The sequence below is a fragment of the Desmodus rotundus genome, chromosome 13 (genome assembly GCF_022682495.2).
Source record: "Desmodus rotundus isolate HL8 chromosome 13, HLdesRot8A.1, whole genome shotgun sequence".
NCBI classification, from domain to species: Eukaryota; Metazoa; Chordata; class Mammalia; order Chiroptera; family Phyllostomidae; genus Desmodus; species Desmodus rotundus.
The window spans coordinates 26,211,448-26,229,791 of NC_071399.1; the positions used below are offsets into that span (position 1 = coordinate 26,211,448).

General features: G+C 48.4%; 1 protein-coding gene across 6 annotated transcripts; it reads left to right on the forward strand.

Annotated features, from left to right (window-relative positions):
• Window positions 1–250: 250 nt before the first annotated feature.
• Window positions 251–15,052, forward strand: POMK (protein O-mannose kinase). Of its 6 annotated transcripts, XM_071220228.1 has the most exons (7): window positions 263–284; window positions 1,676–1,767; window positions 2,547–2,705; window positions 3,280–3,456; window positions 5,153–5,277; window positions 6,242–6,544; window positions 13,711–15,052. In XM_071220228.1, exons 6-7 carry the CDS (start codon window positions 6,263–6,265, stop codon window positions 14,479–14,481), a joined length of 1,053 nt encoding a protein of 350 aa, XP_071076329.1. In that variant the 5' UTR covers window positions 263–284; window positions 1,676–1,767; window positions 2,547–2,705; window positions 3,280–3,456; window positions 5,153–5,277; window positions 6,242–6,262; the 3' UTR covers window positions 14,482–15,052. The 6 variants fall into 6 exon arrangements, with proteins under 6 accessions (XP_045042631.2, XP_024434680.2, XP_071076329.1 ...); XM_053916632.1 differs by having other exon boundaries at window positions 2,547–3,456; XM_045186696.2 differs by lacking the exons at window positions 2,547–2,705; window positions 3,280–3,456 and having other exon boundaries at window positions 251–284; window positions 5,137–5,277.
• Window positions 15,053–18,344: the final 3,292 nt, after the last annotated feature.

Genomic DNA, 18,344 nt, shown 5'->3' on the forward strand with positions numbered 1-18,344 from the left:
AGCTCCTCTCTACCGTACGTAGCACCAGGCTGGGCGTCTGAACTAAAACTGTGATAGGTCAACACATCATCTACTCTCCTAGAAAAGAAGCCAGCATAGGAGACTGACCCGTGGGTGCACCTAGGCTGGAATCTGCGAGGCGCTCTAACTCCTCTGCGATGAGGTGTCGGGTGCTCGGGGCCTGCGGGCGGTGGACACCAGGGGGCAGCCTCGCACTCGTCCTGCCCAGGCTCGTTTCCGGCCGCGCAGGCGCAGAAGGCTGCGTGCCCGGCCCAGGGCCGCAGGTAGGCGCGGCGGATCGAGGAAAGGATGGGGGCACAGCGTGCAGGAAAGTGGCTGGGCGCTCGGCGGGCGAGAGACAGGTGCTGCGGGTCGGGTGCAGAGGGCAGCTCGGCCTCCTGCGGGGCTCGTCCGTGGCCCGGCTCGCATCCCCCAACCCTAAGCCCTGGCAGCCCTGCGTGCCTCTTGGGCGGCTGGACCGGAGTCCAGCTGGAGGCCAGGCTGGCCCGGGACAGCCGGCGCCCACCCTCCTGGTCCCCTCTGTACCCCGCCTGGAGCGCGAGCTGGACATGAACTAACATAACAGGCTTCAGGTCCTTCTCCCAGGCGTTTATTCTGCACGCGATCATTCGTGCCAGCTCTGCTAGCGGCCTCTAGGTGCAAGCTCTGTGTTGGGTGTAAACATACGCTGCTCTTTTTTTATTGAGACATTTTTATTTAGTAGTCCTGTCTTCTCCATCCCTTATCATTACTGTATAGAACCTTAAGGCTGAGTCAGCATCCGGAATACTGAAAACAATTATTTTAATGGCATTCCTCTCTAAATTGTATTGAGTGACACTAATCCATGTCGTCCTTGGTTGTATCAAATTTTTGTAAGTTAGTAAAAGCTAGTTTTGATCTATTGCTTTTCTTCTTTTTTAAAAAATTAAACCGTGAGTGTAGAGTGGTGGTTCCCAGTCTTTTCCCCGTTTATCAGCTTTTTCCTGTGAATGTCAGGAATCCTTTTTCTCTAAACAGTGCCAGAATTTCTCCTACCCAGCTGGACCCACAATAGTTACTCCTTAACTGGCTTGGGGGTTTTTCCTCGCAACTAGTATCTCTGCTTATTTCTGGGCAAGAAATTTACTTCAGCCACACAGCTTATATCCCAGGCTTTGGGTAGCCTTCTCCAGAAATAAGCCTTTGAAAGAAGAAAGCCCATCAGGTGTTGAGGGGGGCTAAAAAGCCTTTAAGAAATGTGCTTGTGTGGTGAAAATAAAACAGGTACGGGAACTAAATGCACCAGTGATTCTCAAACTTTAACGTGCGTCTAAATCACCCTGAGAACTTATCAAAACAGATTTCTGGGGCCCACCTCAGAGTGTCTGATTCGGGAGGTCTGGGGAGAGGTCTGGAGCCAGGATAAGAACTTGCATTTTTCGTGAGTTCCCAGGTGATGCTGCTGCTGTAGGTCCTGGGACCAGAGCTTGAGAACTGACACCACCAACCTGTGGATGGTGGTTACTTCCTGGGAGGGAGCAGTCTAGGGTTGGGAGGGGTCCACAGGGCTTCAACTATGTGTGTAATATTTCATATCTTTAAAAAAAGGTCTTTTAAAAATGTGATGCAGTGTTACCTGACAAAGCTGAGCGGATGTCCTAGTTTTTATTTTTCTGTGCTTGAAACATTTCAGAAAAGGAAAAAAAAGGTCCTGTTTGCTGTGTGGAGAATGGATTGGAAAAGAGAAAGTGGGAGACGGTGTAGGGAACTGTTGCAGAAGCCCAGGTAAGAGATGCTGGTGGCTTAGGCCAGGGTTGGGGAGCAAGAAAGGGGAGAGGTGAACAGGTTTGAGCGACATTTGGGTAATAGAATTGACTGTGTGCGGTGATTGGTTGGTTTAGTGGTTAGGGCAGGGAGGAATCAAGTCACCTGTTTTGTGAGTTGAGGGAGGGGGTGTGCTGTATGACTGTCACAGAGAGGGAACCCTGGAGAAGGGGCATGTTGTGGACAGGAGAGACACAGCCCAGACCTGGAAGAGCCTGCTGAGTGAAGCATAGAAAGATTTGGGCCGCTGTAGAGACTTGGAAGTCAGTATTTACGTGGCTGTGAAAGCGTGTTTGTCGATGAGATTACCTAGAGGGAATGCAGAGGAAGGCCCTATGGCCTGCAGCAGACCCAGAGGAGCATCATCACCTATGGCGGGGCGTGGCCAACTAGTGCCCCACCTGTTTTTGTATAACCTGTGAGTTAAGTGCTTTTTTTTAACCTTTTAAAATATTGGGGCGGGGGGAGTTAAAAGAATAATCTTTCGTGACACATGAAAACTATGCAATTTCAGTGCCCGTGAATAAAATGTTATTAGATACAGCCATGCACATTTGTTTATGGAGTGTTTGGGGCTGCTCTTGCGTTCTGGTGACAGAGCGAATAACTGTGTCAGGGACAGTACGTGACCTCTCATCCCTTTGCACTCTGCTCAGCCTACCACCAGTCCCAGTGATGCGGTTGTCTCAACTTCAGCTCTGGCCCCTCAACCTAAATAGTTACCATCTGGACCTTTACAGAAAAAGCTTGCTGGTCCCTGACCTGACGTCTGAGTGAGACACACCTGGTCAGCTTTAACTGCTGTAGAGGAGAGATGGCAGTTGTTTTACTCGTTTTTCAAGAGCACCTTCTGAGGACCGGGACCAGTGGAAGGAGCTCAAGAGACTGAGGGCTGAGTGGTAAAAGTCGTCATAGTTTCAGTTGAAGTCCTTGAAGATGACAGAAGGGACTGGAGAGAAAGATGCAGGCCTGGAATCTGTATGAGAAAGGGGAGCAAGTGACTGTTAGAACGTTGCTGGTTGCTAGGCAGAGCTGGGGAGACCGAGGTGGTGGGGTGAGCAGATGGCATCGCTTCCAGAGAAAGAGGTTGATGAGTGATGCTGGAGCCAGGGTTTACCGGGCACCTCTTAATGACAGTAGAGCTAAGCACAGCAGCCCTTTCTTTAAGTAAGTAGGAAAAGCACACGGAATTGTGGGGGAGTCCATTATTTCTAAAGTTTCCTGCTTGGAGAGGAGCAGTGTCACTCTGTCACCCTTGACCTGTAGCTTCGCTGGCCTGGGTAACGGGAAGAATAGACTTGTCATTTACTGAGGTTGCAAACACTGTGAGAACAGCGATTTGGGCGGGCAAGAGCAGGCGCTCAGTTTGGGGGCTATTTTTCTCTTTTAAGTTGGATATTCACTTACTGTAAAATTTGCTACTTTAAAGGGTACAACCAGTGATTTTTAGTATACTTACCACCATTACTGCAGATTCTTCAACATTTTGTCCAGAAGGGAATCCTGTATCCACCAGCAGCCACTCCCCACGCCCCATCGCACCCAGCCCCTGCCAACCTCCAATCTGCTTTCTGTCTCTATGGATTTGCCTGTTCTAGACATTTCATATAAATGGAGTCAGATCATACGGGGCCTTTTGAGTTTGGACAGGTGGGTTTTTTTCAGTCTTTAGCTACCACTGCTGTGAACATTCTTCTACAAGTGTTTACATGAATGTGTTTTCTTGGGTATATACCAACCAGTGGATTTACTGGTTGATACGGTAACTTTTTGTTAACTTTAAGGATCTGCCAGACTGTTTTCCACAGTGGCTGCACCATCTTACATTCCCACACGCAGTGCATTAGGGTTCCTGTTTCTCCACATCCTTGTCAACACTTGTTATTGTCTGACGTTGTTTACAGCCTTCCTGTGGACGTGTGATGAGCTTTGTTTTTCCCTGATGACTAATAGGGTTGAGCATCTTTCCACCTACCTATTGGCCGTGTGTACATCTACTTCACAGAGATTTCTGTTCAGGTTCTTTGCCCGTTTTGAAATTGAGTTATTGTATTTTTGTGTTGAACACAAATACTTTTGAGTTGTCCTTCAGATATCTAAATAGAGATTTCAAGGAAGCAGGTCTAGAGGTCTGAGAAGGCTGGACATTTGGGAACGGGCAACAGGTGGAGATGGGAGAGTCCTGAGTCCAGATGGATCACCCAGCCCTGTAGGCAGTGAGTGAAGAGGTCACATCTGAGCCTGGGGCAGGGGCAGCCACCAGGGTGCAGTCCCTGGGATCCAAGGAAAGAAAGCGGTCGAAGGAGGAGGGAGCGATCGGCCATGCCAGGTGCTGCTGAGGGGTCAAGACCAGGACCGTGAATTGACTGTTGTGTCTACCATTGTGGAGGTCACCCCGATAGGGTCCATGTGGGCAGAGCAGCAGTGATTTCAAGAGAATCGGGGGACAGAGGTGGATATAATGAGTGTAGAGAGTTTTTAAAGGCGTTTGCAAAAAGGGAAGAGAGAAATAAAGCAATGAGTGGAGGGGAAGTAGGGTGACAGGGGGTGGGTGTTTGAAATGGAGGGGGAAGTCAGGGCATACTTGTCACGATTGAGGAGAAGGCACCCAGGAGCAGGTGGGCAGGGAGGGGTCTGCGCAGGCCCGGGGCTGGAGTGTCCGGCCTGTTTCGTTCAGAGCCACAGAAAAGATGGGTTGGGGAGCAGGAGCCTGCAGGGTGGTGTGGGGGCTGGTGGCAGTGCTCTCCGATTGCTTCTGTTTGTTCAGGGATGTAGGAAACGGGAGCATCAGCTGAGAGAGAAGGTGGGGGTGGAGGTGATACAGTTTGAAGAGAGGGAGACCTAGGCCACGGGAAGGAACCTGTCAGTTTTATTGACCCACTGTGCTGAGTGACCCGCACAGCATTGGAACCTGGTGTCTCAATCAGGGAACAACAGAGTTGTTACCGAAGTCGGGGGCAGGCGGCATTTAGGGAAAACCGAAATGATGCTTTATGGTGATGGGCCCAAAGGCAAGCAGCGCTGTCTGTGAAAAGGTCAAGATCTGGTCTGGATTGCACAGGGACCCCAGGGTCTGGTTTTCTGGGAGACTGCAAAGTCACATAGCTATTCAGCATCCTCTCCAGACAAGCTGATGGGGCTTCACGACAGCAGTTGGGCCACAGCAGGTCTTCCCTGTAGCCTTGGCACCGTCCTAGGACTCGAGAGCCGGAGGGACACCCAGACCCAGGGAGGGCCCCTGGGGGAGGCGAACCATTTCTACTGTTGCCATTTGTCTGTGTGCGGAGTTTCCATTTTTATTTAACAAACGTTCTTGGCACTTTGTGGCAGAGTACTTTCTAACCAGGGCCGGGGCCAACCCGAACGCCGACCGACCCAGGTGTCTGGATGGAGACCTGAACCGGCAGAGGGAAGACGTACCTAGGAGGTGATGCTTCCTGTCACACGCGTCTCAGAACCAAGAAGTGCAGGGTCAGTTCTGTCATTCCTGTCCCCGTACCTCTAAGTGCTTATATTCAGCTGGCACACACTGGTATGGCCATATCCCGTGTTGAAATACAGACACAGTTCCATTCTGGTTCATGAGTAGCCTCTGCCTCAAGCACCCTGAGTGGCAGGCACCCGTGTCCAGGGTCCTTCCCCAGCCCTCTCCCCTCCCACGCCTCCCCCACCCAGCACCTACAGCTGTGGTGCCTGCAGCTTCAGCACAGTCTGCACCACTCCGGTGCCAGAGCCCAGAGCCAGTGCGGTTGGTTCTGTGAGTAACCGCGCCTTCAATGGCCACCTAGTGTGCGGTCACCCTCTCCGCATCTGGCCACCACTGTTCTAGCTCACACATTCGTCAGCTCTTACCCTAGGTTGTTGCCAGGGCCTTCTAAGCAGCCTCCCAGGCTCAGTCCCTTCCACCCCTGCTGAAGAGCAGCCTTTGCTGCTTAAAAACATGAAGGAGCTTTTGAGTGCCTTCCAAGGAACATCCCAGCTCCTTAGTTGCGATCGAGAGCATTCCAGCCCCCACCCACCACCCTAGTGAGTCTCCTGCTGCTCTCCGTTGTCCACCTTCTGTCCCAGCCCCACTGGGCTGACATCCACACTTCCATCGTGCTCACTCTTCATTGACTGTGCGCTCAGTGCAAGCACTGTGGGAGGGTCCGAGACAAAACCAGACGCACACCAACCCCTCCCTCCTAACGGAATCTAGGGAGATGCACCCGGACTATGGGTGTAACCGAACATTCTGATTCTGTGAGCTGCTGACCCTGAGCACAGCCTACGAGCCCAGTACTCAGTGCCCTCTCTCACCCTCGATGGCACAGAAGTGCAGGGTCCTTGAGAATCAGAGGCACAGAGGGTGTGTCACCTTCCACCCCTCATCATCCAAACACGTTAATGGAAGTAAAAAAACAGCTGTTATTACTTGTCTCATTTTATATTGTAGGAAGCTGCAGAGGATAACAACATGGAAAAGAAGCCCCGGGAAGGCAGAAAAGGCGCCCCCCACAGAGAAGCGCCCCCCGTGGTGGGGCTGCTGCTGGCCATGGCCCTCATGAACGTGCTCCTCTACCTCTGCCTCGACCGGCTTTTCATTTCCCCTGGGCATGCGGCCCTGGGCCCCAGTCCCTGTCCTCATGGCTCCTTCAGGATGGGACAGATGAAAACCTGCGAGCCCTGGCTGTCCTGCCAGGAGCTGAGGACAGAAGTGAGGCAGCTGAAGCGCGTTGGGGAGGGAGCCGTGAAGAGGGTGAGTGCCTGGCTAACTAACTTCTGGGCTGCTGCCCCACGCTGAGGGGGCTACAGGGGGGGTGACCCTTGGGGAAAGCAGCCTGGCATTCGGTGTTGAAAGCCATCAACATGTTTGTACCCTTGTGCCCAGCAATGCACATCTGGGGCTTTACCTGATACCATAATCCAGGGGAAGGAAAAAGCTAAATGTTTAAAGGGGTACTTTGCTTTTGTAGTAATAACCAACTGGAAGTAATAACTATAGTGGGACGGTTCATTAAATTATGGTCCAGCCACTTGATGGAATATTCTGTAACCATTAAGTGTAGTTAGGAACTTGGGCAATAATATGAAAAAATTTCCCAATGATAAGTGAAAAAAGCAAAATATGAAATTGTTGAACATACTGTTTCCAACTGCAAAATTACGTATTTATGTAGAAAATATAAAAATGATAGAAATTATGCTACAGTGAAGGAGGGTTATGGGCAATTTTTTCATTCTCACTATTCAAACTCTGTGACAGTGTGTTGGTGTCTAAGTTTTTAATTTGAATAAGGGAAACCAAAGGGGCGAATTCACTTCTCAGACAGAAGCTTTGAGAGCCCTGGTCTCGTCGGCCGGGGCTGTGCTGCAGTTCGGGGTGTCATTCCTGTGGCAACCGGGGCTTGTGAGATGCTCCGGAAGCCAGTGCAGGGCTGCTGGAGAGACAGTTCCTTTGCGAGGCTGCACTGAATGCCTGGTAAAGAGAAGGAGGAGCGGAAAATGCATCCATGGGCCTGCAGCTTGACCAAGTGCTGGTCCTCATTTTGGGAGACCGGGGAGCCATGGCTGCTGATTCCAGGTTTGCAGAAAGGAGACATCTGAAAGGAAGAAGTCAGACAGGGAGAAGGGACAGGCATTTATGTAAAGTAAAACCGTAAGACAAGGTAACTGGTTCCTGTAAAGATGTGCTCATTTCATTGTTATATGTCAGGGGTGCCACGGTGAATGAAACAAAGGCCCTCGGAGCTTGCCTTCTACTGGGGGAGTCAGACATCCAGGCAACGAGAACAGTGTGTAATGAAGTATGTCCGAGACATGTGCTGCGAAGACAAAGAGCAAGTGGCAGGCTGGTTGCTGTAGGTGGCCAGAGCCACCTGAGAGCGAGCTGTGTGGATGTTTGAGGACAAGATGTTCCAGTAGGAAAGATGGGGGCCAGCAGAGGCCCAGGATGCACTGGCTTTGTTGTCTGGGGACCAGGAAGGACCAGTGTGCCTGGAGGCAGGATGAGGAGTAGCACACGATGTCCAGAAGGACCTGAGGTGCCTGGTCCGGCGGGGCACCTGTCTTAGTTGATGATCTCGTTACCTAAGTTATTATGGAATAGAAACCACCCAGAGGAAATTTCCTCATCTTCCTATCAGTGGACCTTGAATCTTCCAGCTCAGGTGTGGTCCCCCTGACTTCTCACAACTTCCCTCGTTTCAGCTTTTCCCTGTTCCTTCACCGTCTTTCCCACTCTGAAGAATGTTCCTGCTGGTGCACAAACACACAGTCTTTTAAAAAAGAACAGCCTGGCCCTGACTGGTGCGGCTCAGTTGGTTGGGTGTCATCCCACAAACTGAGACGTCATGGGTTTGATTCCCAGTCATGGCATATGCCTGGGTTGCAGGTTCGGTCCTCAGTCAGGGAACATGCAAGAGGCAACCTTTCAATGTTTCTCTCTCACATTGATGTTTCTCTCCCTTTCTTTCTCCCTCCTGTGCCCTCTCCCTGGAATGAAAAAAAATAAATAAATAAAATTTTTTTTAAAAGTGAAAAATCAAGCCATAAAGTGAGAAAAAAACATTAAAAAGAAAATAAAAAAGAATATCCTCTTCTATTGATTCCCTCTCCTATAGTAAAACTGCCACAGCGTGGTCTCTCTTTCCTCCGCTCCCATTCATTCATCTGTCCGCTTCCCTGTGGCTGCCAAACTCTGCCCCTGCTATTATGCAGATGCCAGCAAATTTTAGGTTGGACGTTTCTGTCTTCCTCTAGTTCCTTCTCGCAGCCCTTGTTCCAGCTGATTTCTCTGTCCTTGCAACCCTGGGTCTTCTAGCTGCCGCATGTTTTTCGTTTTCTCCCCCCTCACTGGCCACTCCCGGTTACTCTCCTCCGTTCCCCATCTTGCCACCAAATCAGCAGTTTTTAATCAGAGGCCATTCTGCTCCTTGGGGACATTCAGCAATGAGTAGAGACACCTTTGAGGTTGTTACACTGGGGGCAGAGGAGGTGCCATGGCCTCCAGTGGGGAGAGGCCAGGGATGCTGCTAGGTGTCCTGCAGCGCACGGCCAGCCCTCACCCTCCAAACCTAACACCCGGCCCAGACGGCAGTAGCGCTGATGGTGGGAAACCTTATTCCTTTGGTTCCTTCCTGGATCCTCTTCTTTGTCTTCCTTAGATACACTGTTAGGTGATTTAATCTAATTCCATTGCTTTAAATACATGGTAGATGCTGGTGACTCCCAGATTTACATCTCTACCCCATACCTCTCCCCTGAGCCACAGGTTGATTTATTTACTCCTCAACGATTGGTTCCACACCTCTACTTGGAGGTCTTTGAGCATCTAAGTACATCCCGTTTGGAACTCTTAATGTCCTGCTCTGAAACCTGTCCTTCACCCACCCAGTTACTCGAGCCAAAACCTGGGAACCATCTTCCCCTTAACCAAGCCAAGAGCAGGTTCCGTCGGTCATATTTGAACACATGTCCGAAACTTGTTCAATAACCTGTGTGCCCTGACCCATTTTCATCAAGGCGCCGTTCGCTCTCACCCTGGAACAGGCCTCCCTGCGTCCACTTTGCCCTTCACCACACACCAGGCAGAGCCACTTCCAAACACAATTCACACCCAGCAGCTCGCTTCCTTCAAACTCCTTGGTGGCTTCCCACTGTGCTTAGGGAAAAAAAAACCCAACCCCCTTCCGGGATCTGGGCCCTGCTGCCTCCTGAACTCACCCCAGACACCCTACTCCCTGCCCTGCACTCACCCTAGCCTTTCACTCCTCCATCAAAAAGCCCTTTCTCAACGCAAGGCCTATGCAGTTGCCTTTCTCTGCCTGAAACTCTTTCTCCACCCCTGACACAGCCAGCTCCTCATCATCCAGGTCTCAGCTCTGGTATCTGGTCTCCCTTGTCTAAGAGGCTTTCCCTGATCGCTGCACCGCCCTCCCTCCCCGTGCCCCCATCTAATCCCCATCCTCATGAACTTCTCATATGTCTTCTGCTGCTGTGTCTCACAATTGTAAGTTCCCCAAGGCGTCAGAGGGCCAGTCCTCGGCATCTAGCCCAGTGTGCTTCAGAGAACACATTTACTTGTCTCTATATTTTGTTTTAGTTTTTAGTCTTTATTTTTATTTTTTTAATTTATTTTTTTTTCACAGTATGCATTTTAGGGGCTGGCCGTCCAAGGCTCATTTATTGAATCCTCAGAAACTAAAGTAATTGGCCGAGCTTTGATGGCTTCCTCACTGCACAGACGCCCTACCAGCACCCTCTCTCCCCAGTCTGCGTGTCTGGGTTTGGGTTTGGAACTGCCAGGGCGTGTGCCCTCAGCCTGAGCAGTGCCGTCAGTTGTTACATGAATTACATATTTTGAAGAACTGCCCATTTCTCAGTCTCCTTTGCAGGGTTCACCTCCTCACCCCACTTAACCTTGGACCTTCTTCTCCTCCCGTGTTCGTGCCCTGGGTGGCCTTATCCAACCACAGGCCTTCATCTGCAGCTCAGACCTCTCTCCTGGACCGTCTAGACTTTTCTGTCCAGCTGCCCACCCCACAGCTCCACTTGGATGCTAGAAAGGCCTCTCACACCGAGTGTGCCCCAGATCGCTCCCTCAGCTGGCTCTTCCTTCACTCTCCCATAGCAGGGAAGGACAGCTCCTTCCGTTCAGGAGCTCGGGCCACCAGTCTGGGAGACATCCTTGACTCCTTTTTCTCTGGCATCCACCTCCCATCTTTTAGCGAGTTGTCATGTGTGTGAACTCAGAAGAGATCGAGATTTGACCGCTCCTGAGACTTCTCCTCGAATCCCTCCTCCCCACCCACGCCACCATCATCTTGTTCAGTGACCTCCAAGTGGCCTGTGCTTCCGCCCTTGTCCTCCTCCCTTCCCTTCAGTCTCTTCTTGGCACAGCAGTGAGAATGCTGCTGTTAGCTGCTACATCAGCCAGGGTCCCTCGTCTGCTCACATCCTCCGGTGGCTCCCTGTCTCACTCTGGGTAAAGGCCAGAGTCTCTTCAGCAACCAAAAGGCCTCACAAGGTCTGCGCCCCTCACCAGCCCCTGTTCCCTTCCCTTGCTTGTTGCTCCACAGCCGCCCTGGCCTTACCGATTGGCGGCCTCTGGGCGCACTCTCCCCGCAGCCTTTGCCCTGGCTAGGCATGTGGGTCTTTTTTTTTTTTTTTGCATTTGGGTCTTTCTGTCTGGCGTGTGGTTCCTCCCAAGATTTTGTGGCTCCTTCCTCTCCCTCCTTCAGGTTCTTGCTCAGTCATCACCTCAGCGAGAGCTTCCCCGACACTATGTAAAATTGTAAACCTCTCCAGTTTTTCTCCAAAGCACATTTTACCTTCCAATATTCTTCATACATTTCCTGTTTATTTTCTCTACTGTCTGCCTCCTGCACTAGAATGTAAATTACATAAGAGCAGGGATTTATTTCAGTTCTTTGATTGACACAAAAACAGTTGGCCCTGGAACAATGCAGGTTTGAACTGCATGGGTTCTCGTACATGTGGACTTTTTTCAATTAATCCACGCTGTTCAGTTGGCCTCAGTTCAAACTCAAGTTGTTGTTGGATGCATTGGCAGTTGGGAATCTGTGTACGTGGAAGGTCGACCCAAGTTACAGGCGGGTTTTCGACTGCGCAGGCGGCCGGCAGTTCTAACCCCTGCATTGTCCTGGGTCATCTGTACTTGTTAAATGGAAGACAGATTTGACTGCATAACAATTACGTTCTTTGATTACCAAAGACCATATTAACTAAGTGAATTATTTTCTAAAATTTGTCCTATACATTTATAATAAGGGATCACCTGGATAATACGTGAAGAGCTCCTAGAAATTAATAAGCACAAAGCAAACAACCGTATAGAATGTTGGATAAAGGACAGTGAACATCTTTTCCGCAGAAGATGTAACAAAATGCCAATTAAGATGAAAATGCTCAGTGTCAGTAATCAGGGAAGTTGAAATTGGAACCGTAAGGTGTTTTTGATCCCTCAGATTGGCACAAATTGCAAAGACTGATAACATCTAGTGGATTAGGCCTGTAGGAAATAAGACTCTGGCACACACCATTGGCGAGAGCCATGCTGGCACAGACTGTGGAGGGGACTGAGGGCTGTACCCGTTCCCCACCAGGAGGCCGCCTACCACCCAGCCTGTAAAGCTCCTTGCAGATGTGAGCAGAAATGTAAATATAAGGCTATTCATTGTAGCATTATTGTTAAGAAGAAAAAATGGGAAGTAATTTAAATGTCCATCAAGTCTTCAGAAGTAGATCACGGAAGATCGCGTTATAGGTCCATACAAAATTACAGAGCTGGGTGGGAAAGAGGACCCAGTTCACTACCTGGTTTTTTCTATTAATGAATCGCCCTTTGCAGATCCAAAAGAAATCTTCAAAGTCCTCTAGCCAGCCTCCATTTGATACAATGTTTCTGAGTTCTTTTTAAAAACTGTTTTAAAATGTAAAAGTAATATATATTCATTCTGGAAAAGATGGAAAATAACCAAAAGTTGTAAAGGACACTGATCACTCAGAGTCGTACTATGTAACTGAAAACTGAAACATGAGCCTCTTGCCTTCTCTTTCTATGTAATTTTATGTCCCTTTTCATTTGCAGCATAATTTTATCTGTGAAAATTCTACCTATATATGCATTTCGCTGATCCTACCATAACTGAACTATTCCCAGTCTTTGATGGATGGGTAGATTCCAGTTTATGTTTTCATAAAAAATGCCAGATTTTTATTCCTAGAACTTTTCTTTAACTTATTTTTAAAAGATTTTATTTATTTTTAGAGAGAGAAGGGAAGGGAGATAGAAAGAGAGCGAGAGAAATATTGATGCATGAGAGAAACAGCGATTGGTTGCCTCCTGCATGCTCCCAAAAGGGAGCCTGGCCCACAACCCAGGCAAGTGCTTTGACTGGGAATTGAACCGGCGAGCTTTTCATTTGTAGGATGATGCCCAACCCACTGGACCACACTAGTCAGGGCTCCTAGAGCTTTTTAAATAGGTTATAGACTTAGATGTTAAAAGCTCTTGATAAATACTGCCCCAGATTGCCTTTTTACTTTAACTGTGAAGAGGCAGAAGCCTAGAGAGACACAGCCCCTTGGCAGCAGAAGCCTGGAGCAGTGATCTGACCTTTGAGCCTGTTTTCTGCCTCGCCTTTGGGGATTTGAGCAGATGATCGGAAGTTCTTAACTACAGGGCTTCCTGTGAGCCTTTGGAGCTAAGAACAATTGGAATCCCAGGCAGTGCCGTACAGTTTCCTGGACGCTGTGTGCCAGGATGGGCGTTTGTGATGTTTCACCTCCTGCTTTTACAGCTGAAGTCACACAAACCCACAAGCCATGTTAAAATGTTTACTTTACATAGGACTATTCTTATTTATGGTTTGCTGTGCTACCTTTTAAAATTAATGAGTAGTCTTGTTGTGTGTGATGGGCTGGCTGGGCTTAACCCCCCACGTAGGGTTTTCCAGTCTTCTCTCCCACCCTCTCCCCCTTTATGCTGCAAGTTTGGGAACTGGCAGTCAGCTTGCCACTCAGTGCCATTACACAGTCAGTCCCCTCTCCTGGGAATGCGCTGCCCATGCTCCACATCACCCTGCAAGCCCTGATCATCCCTCAGAGCAATTCCCAGGAGCCTGCTGCCACCCTCTCCAGATGGCCGGCGACACCCTGACCAGAGTCAGCCCCTCTGGCCTCCTCCCTCCCTGGGCCTTTACTTGCTGATGTGGCACTTGCCTCGCTGGGTATCTTCTGTTTGCTCATAAGTGAGTTTTTGTGACTAGACTAAGAGCAGCCCTAGGGCTGGGTCTATGTCTCGTTAATTTCTGTGTGCTCTGCACCAGATCCAGCACTTAAAAGATGTGGAGTTGTTTCCTAGCGCCCTAAGACAGGCGATGTTCTCTGGCTCTGTTTCAGGTCTTTCTGTCGGAGTGGAAGGAACGCAAAGTCGCTCTCTCACGGCTCACCGGTCTGGAGATGAAGGATGACTTCCTCCACGGACTGCAGATGCTGAAATCTCTGCAGAGTAAACATGTTGTCACGCTGCTCGGCTTCTGCGAGGATGACAACACCATTCTTACTGAGTATCACCCCTTAGGGTCCTTGAGCAGCCTGGAAGAAACGTTAAACCTTTCCAGGTACCACCATGTAAACACCTGGCAGCAGAGGCTGCAGCTGGCCGTGGATTACGTCGGCATCATCAACTACCTGCACCACAGCCCCCTGGGCACGCTGGTCATGTGCGACTCCAACGACCTGCCCAAGACGCTGTCCCAGTACCTGTTGACCAGTAACCTCAGCATCGTGGTGAACGACCTGGACGCCTTGCCCCTGGTGAACCGCAGCGCCGGGACGTTTGTGAAGTGCGGCCACAGGGAGCTTCACGGGGATTTTGTGGCTCCAGAGCAGCTGTGGCCCTATGGAGAAGACACACCTTTTCAGGATCATCTCATGCCCTCGTATGACGAGAAGACTGACATCTGGAAGATTCCAGATGTCTCCAGTTTCCTTTTGGGGCAGGTGGAGGGGAGTGATATGGTCCGATTCCATCTGTTCGATATTCACAAGGCCTGTAAGAGCCAGACCCCTGCAGAGAGACCCACGGCTCAGGATGTCCTGGACACGTACCAGAAGGTGTTGAATTCACTCAGAGATACGGTGATGTCTCAGACAAGAGAAATGCTCTAAAAACTAGTGCAGCCAGTGAAGGGGTTTAAGGAACGAGTGGAACAGTGACAGCGGTTCTGCTCTGAGGTGAGCTCGCTGCTGTTTGGCCCCGGGGCTCTTCCTCTGCACCCACGTGCACATGCGTGCACACTCGGGTGTCCTGCCCCTCCTGGCCACCTAGGCGGAAGTTGCTAAGCAAGAGCAAAGCAGGCTTGAGTCTGGATTTACTTGTAACAATAATCCCTCCAGGGTGAAGATGCAGAGAAGCATCGAATCTAATCTGTATCTGAAGGAAGTAAGAAAAAACGTAGCTACAGAGAGTAAAGAGGCTTCCCCTATCCTAATTGAGTTTGTCAGCTTGTAAGAAAGGTAGATAGAGAAGATTTTTAAATGGTAACATATGAAAGAAACATAGCTCTGGCCAGGTAGCTCATTTGGTTAGAACACTGACCCTGAAATGCCAAGGTTGTGGGTTCAGTCCCGGTCAGGGGACATACAAGACTCAAGCAATGAATGCATAAGTAAACGGAACAACAAATTGATGTTTCTCTCTCTCCCTTCCAAATCAATAAATAAAAATGTAAAAAACATAGAGTAGTTCTCCAAGGAGTTTTTTTCCTCATTTTTTAGATGATAGTCAACATCCCATGTCATGGGAGTATTTCTGGTCTGTTTCACTGGGTATGGGTGGGGCCATCTTTACTGTCTTGACCTGCTAAATGATTGATCTGTTGAAGGTCCCGTCCCATCCCCCTTCCTAGGAGCTAAAGGAGAACTATTGGAGCATGCTCTTTAAAATTGTGAATGGATAAGGAATATTTAAAACAGCAAGTATGAGGGAAATTTGTGTTACTGCCTTGGATGGTACTTGTGTGAAATGCCTATTTACCTACCTGCTGGGTTGTGTGTCCAAAATTAATTTTTGTGAGCATTTTTCACCAACACTGCCACTCACTAATGCGAAGTGTCTAACCCACCCAAGTGGCGTGGTTGAATCTTTCCAAAGACTCTGTCCTTGCTCACTCACCCTCACTTGCAGAGGATGATGGATTTGGCGCATGCTAATCATCCCCAGTAAGGCGGTTAAAGCTGACGTCGGGGGCAGGATCGCTGCAATCACAGCGACAGTGCACCCAGGCAGTAGGATAGGGCAGCGTTCTCAGTCTTGTCCGCACTCACTGCCCGTGGTGGATTGGGCCCTCTGGGTGAGAGAATGTGCTTCACCACAGTATCGTTTTAACTGCTGCTTTTCGGTATAAAAACTCCGCCACAGCCCACTAGGATGGCTGTAATCAAGCGGACAGACAGTAACAAGTGTTGGTGAGGATGTGGAGAACCGGAACCCTCACATTCCTCACACTGGGAAGGTGAAATGGTGCAGCTGCTTTAATAACCTGGTGTTCCTTGGAAAGTTAAGAACGGAGCCACCATGACTCAGCAACTCCACTGCCAAGTTTTCACCCTAGAGAACTGAAAACAAGTCCACAGTAAGGACGTCTCACACTCAACATTTCCCAAGTAACTCTGCTCCAGATTTGCTTTTGTATTTCCTACGTCTGTAAATGGCACACCATCCACCTGATTCTCCAAGGCAAAACCCTGGTTTATACAAAATGAACTGCAGCCATTTCAAGTGTACACTTCAATACGCTTTGATAAACTCCCATACTCGTGCCACCCTCCCCCCCGCCCCCCCCCCCCCCCCCGCCCCCCCGCAGATGAAACATGGGCCATCCTGTCTCTGCTGGAATTTCCTGTGTCCCATCCCACTCCGTCCTTTCCCCACTACTGGCCTCAGGCAATGACTTCTTGCTTTTTAGAAAGAGTAGGATTTTCCCCCCAGAATTTCATATGATTGGAACCATACAGTATGGCATAAAACTTTTTGTGCCTTTTTTCATTCATTGTAATTTTTGTAACTGTTTATGCAATGACAAATGTCCCATTTTCCCCCATTGCCCTCCTCCACCCAGACTACCCCCCCTTCCAATCACTGTAATGTTTTTCAGATCCACCCATGTTGTTGTTTATATCAGTAATTTATAGCTTTTTATTGGTGAGTAATATTCCATTGTGTTTATATGTGCCACCCAACCACCTGCTGATGGACATGGGGTTGGTTGGTCCCAGTTCGGAGCTATTATGAATAAAACTGCCATTAACATTTAAATAAAGTCTTTTGTCTTGGGTAAATACTTAGGAGTGTCCTGGTGACCACATGTAAGTATATGTTTATAATAAACTTCTAAACTGTTTTCCAAAGCATCCAGCAACACCGAAGAGTTTCATTTGCTCCACACGCCAACACTTGCTACTATCTGCCCATTTAGTTTTAGCTCTTCTAGTGGGTGCGTAGTGGCATCTCACTGTAGTTTTATTTTCCTTTTTCCCAAAGATAAATGAGGCTGAGAACCTTTTCATGTTTATTGGCCATTCACATGGCTTCTCTGGTGAAGAGTCCAACTTTTTTGTTTATTTTAAAAGAATTTGCTTATTATTAAATTGTAAGAGTTCATTATTTAACCCAGAATTAAGTCTGTTGCCAGATACATCTTTTGCAATTTTTTTCTCACAGCCAGAGGCTTGCCTTTTCATTTTCTTACCAGTGCATTTGTTTATTTTTAAATGGCTTATATAGTGTTTAAGAAAGCTTTACCTAACCCAAGGTCATGAAGATTTTCTCCCTTGTTTTCTTCCAGAAGTTATTTTATAGTTTTAGCTTTTACATTTAGGTCTATAATCCATTTCTAGTTCAGTTTTGTGTATGGTGTGAGGTCAGTGTTAAGGTTCACTTTTTTCCCATATAGATGTCCAATTGTTCTAGCATCATTTATCGAAAAGATTATTCTTTCCCCCATTAAAGTGCTTTGGCAACTTGGTGAAAAGCCAGCTGTGTGAGTTTACTTTTAGGCTCTTATTTTATCGATCTATACTCTACTCTTACACCGGTAACAAACTGTCCAGAGTACTACAGCTTTATAGTAAATCTTGAACTCAGGCAGGGCAAGACCTGCAGCTTCGTCGTTCTTTCTCAGACTCATCTTACATTTCCATATAAACTTCAGAATCACCTGCCAGCTTCTACACACATAAACACACATGCACACAGCAAGTGGCCTGCTGGAACTTTGATTTGGATTGCACTCAATCTACATAGACCAGTGTGTGGAAAACTAGCAACTTAACAGTAACAGTTCTTCTAATCTATGAACATGGTAATCTCCAACAGTTTGGGTCACCTTTAATTTCTCTCATTGATGTTTTTAGGGTTCAGGTCTTATACCTATTTTGTTAAATTTATTTATGTATTAATTTTAAAAAATGATATCGTAGCCCTGGTCGGTGTGACCCAGTTGGTTGAAGCATCGTCCCTTCAACTGAAAGGCTGAGGGTTTCATCCCCGGTCAGGGAGCATACCTGGGTTGCAGGTATGCTCCCTGACCGGGGTGCATGCGGAGGCAACCAATTGACATTTCTCTTACACAGATGTTTCTCTCTCTAAAAGCAGTGAAAAAATGCCCTCAGGGTGAGGATAAAAAATAAATTCTATTGTAAATGCTATTTTTAAAAAGTCAAGTTCCAAGTTTGTTTATATCTAGGATATGAAACTATGATAGATTTTTGTATATTGACTTTGAATTCTGTGACCTTACTAAATTCACTTACAAGTTCTCGTACTTTTGGGAGATCGGGGGAGATTCCTTAAGATTTTTCACACATTCTTTCATGCCATGCTTGAATAAAGCCAATTTGTATACTTTTCCCCCCTTTTTCTTGCCGTGTTGCACTGACTAGGACCTCCAGGGCAATGCTGAGCAGAAGCGGTAAGGGTGGATATTCCCGCCTTGTTCCTGATCCAAGGGGGAAATATTTAGTATTTCAAG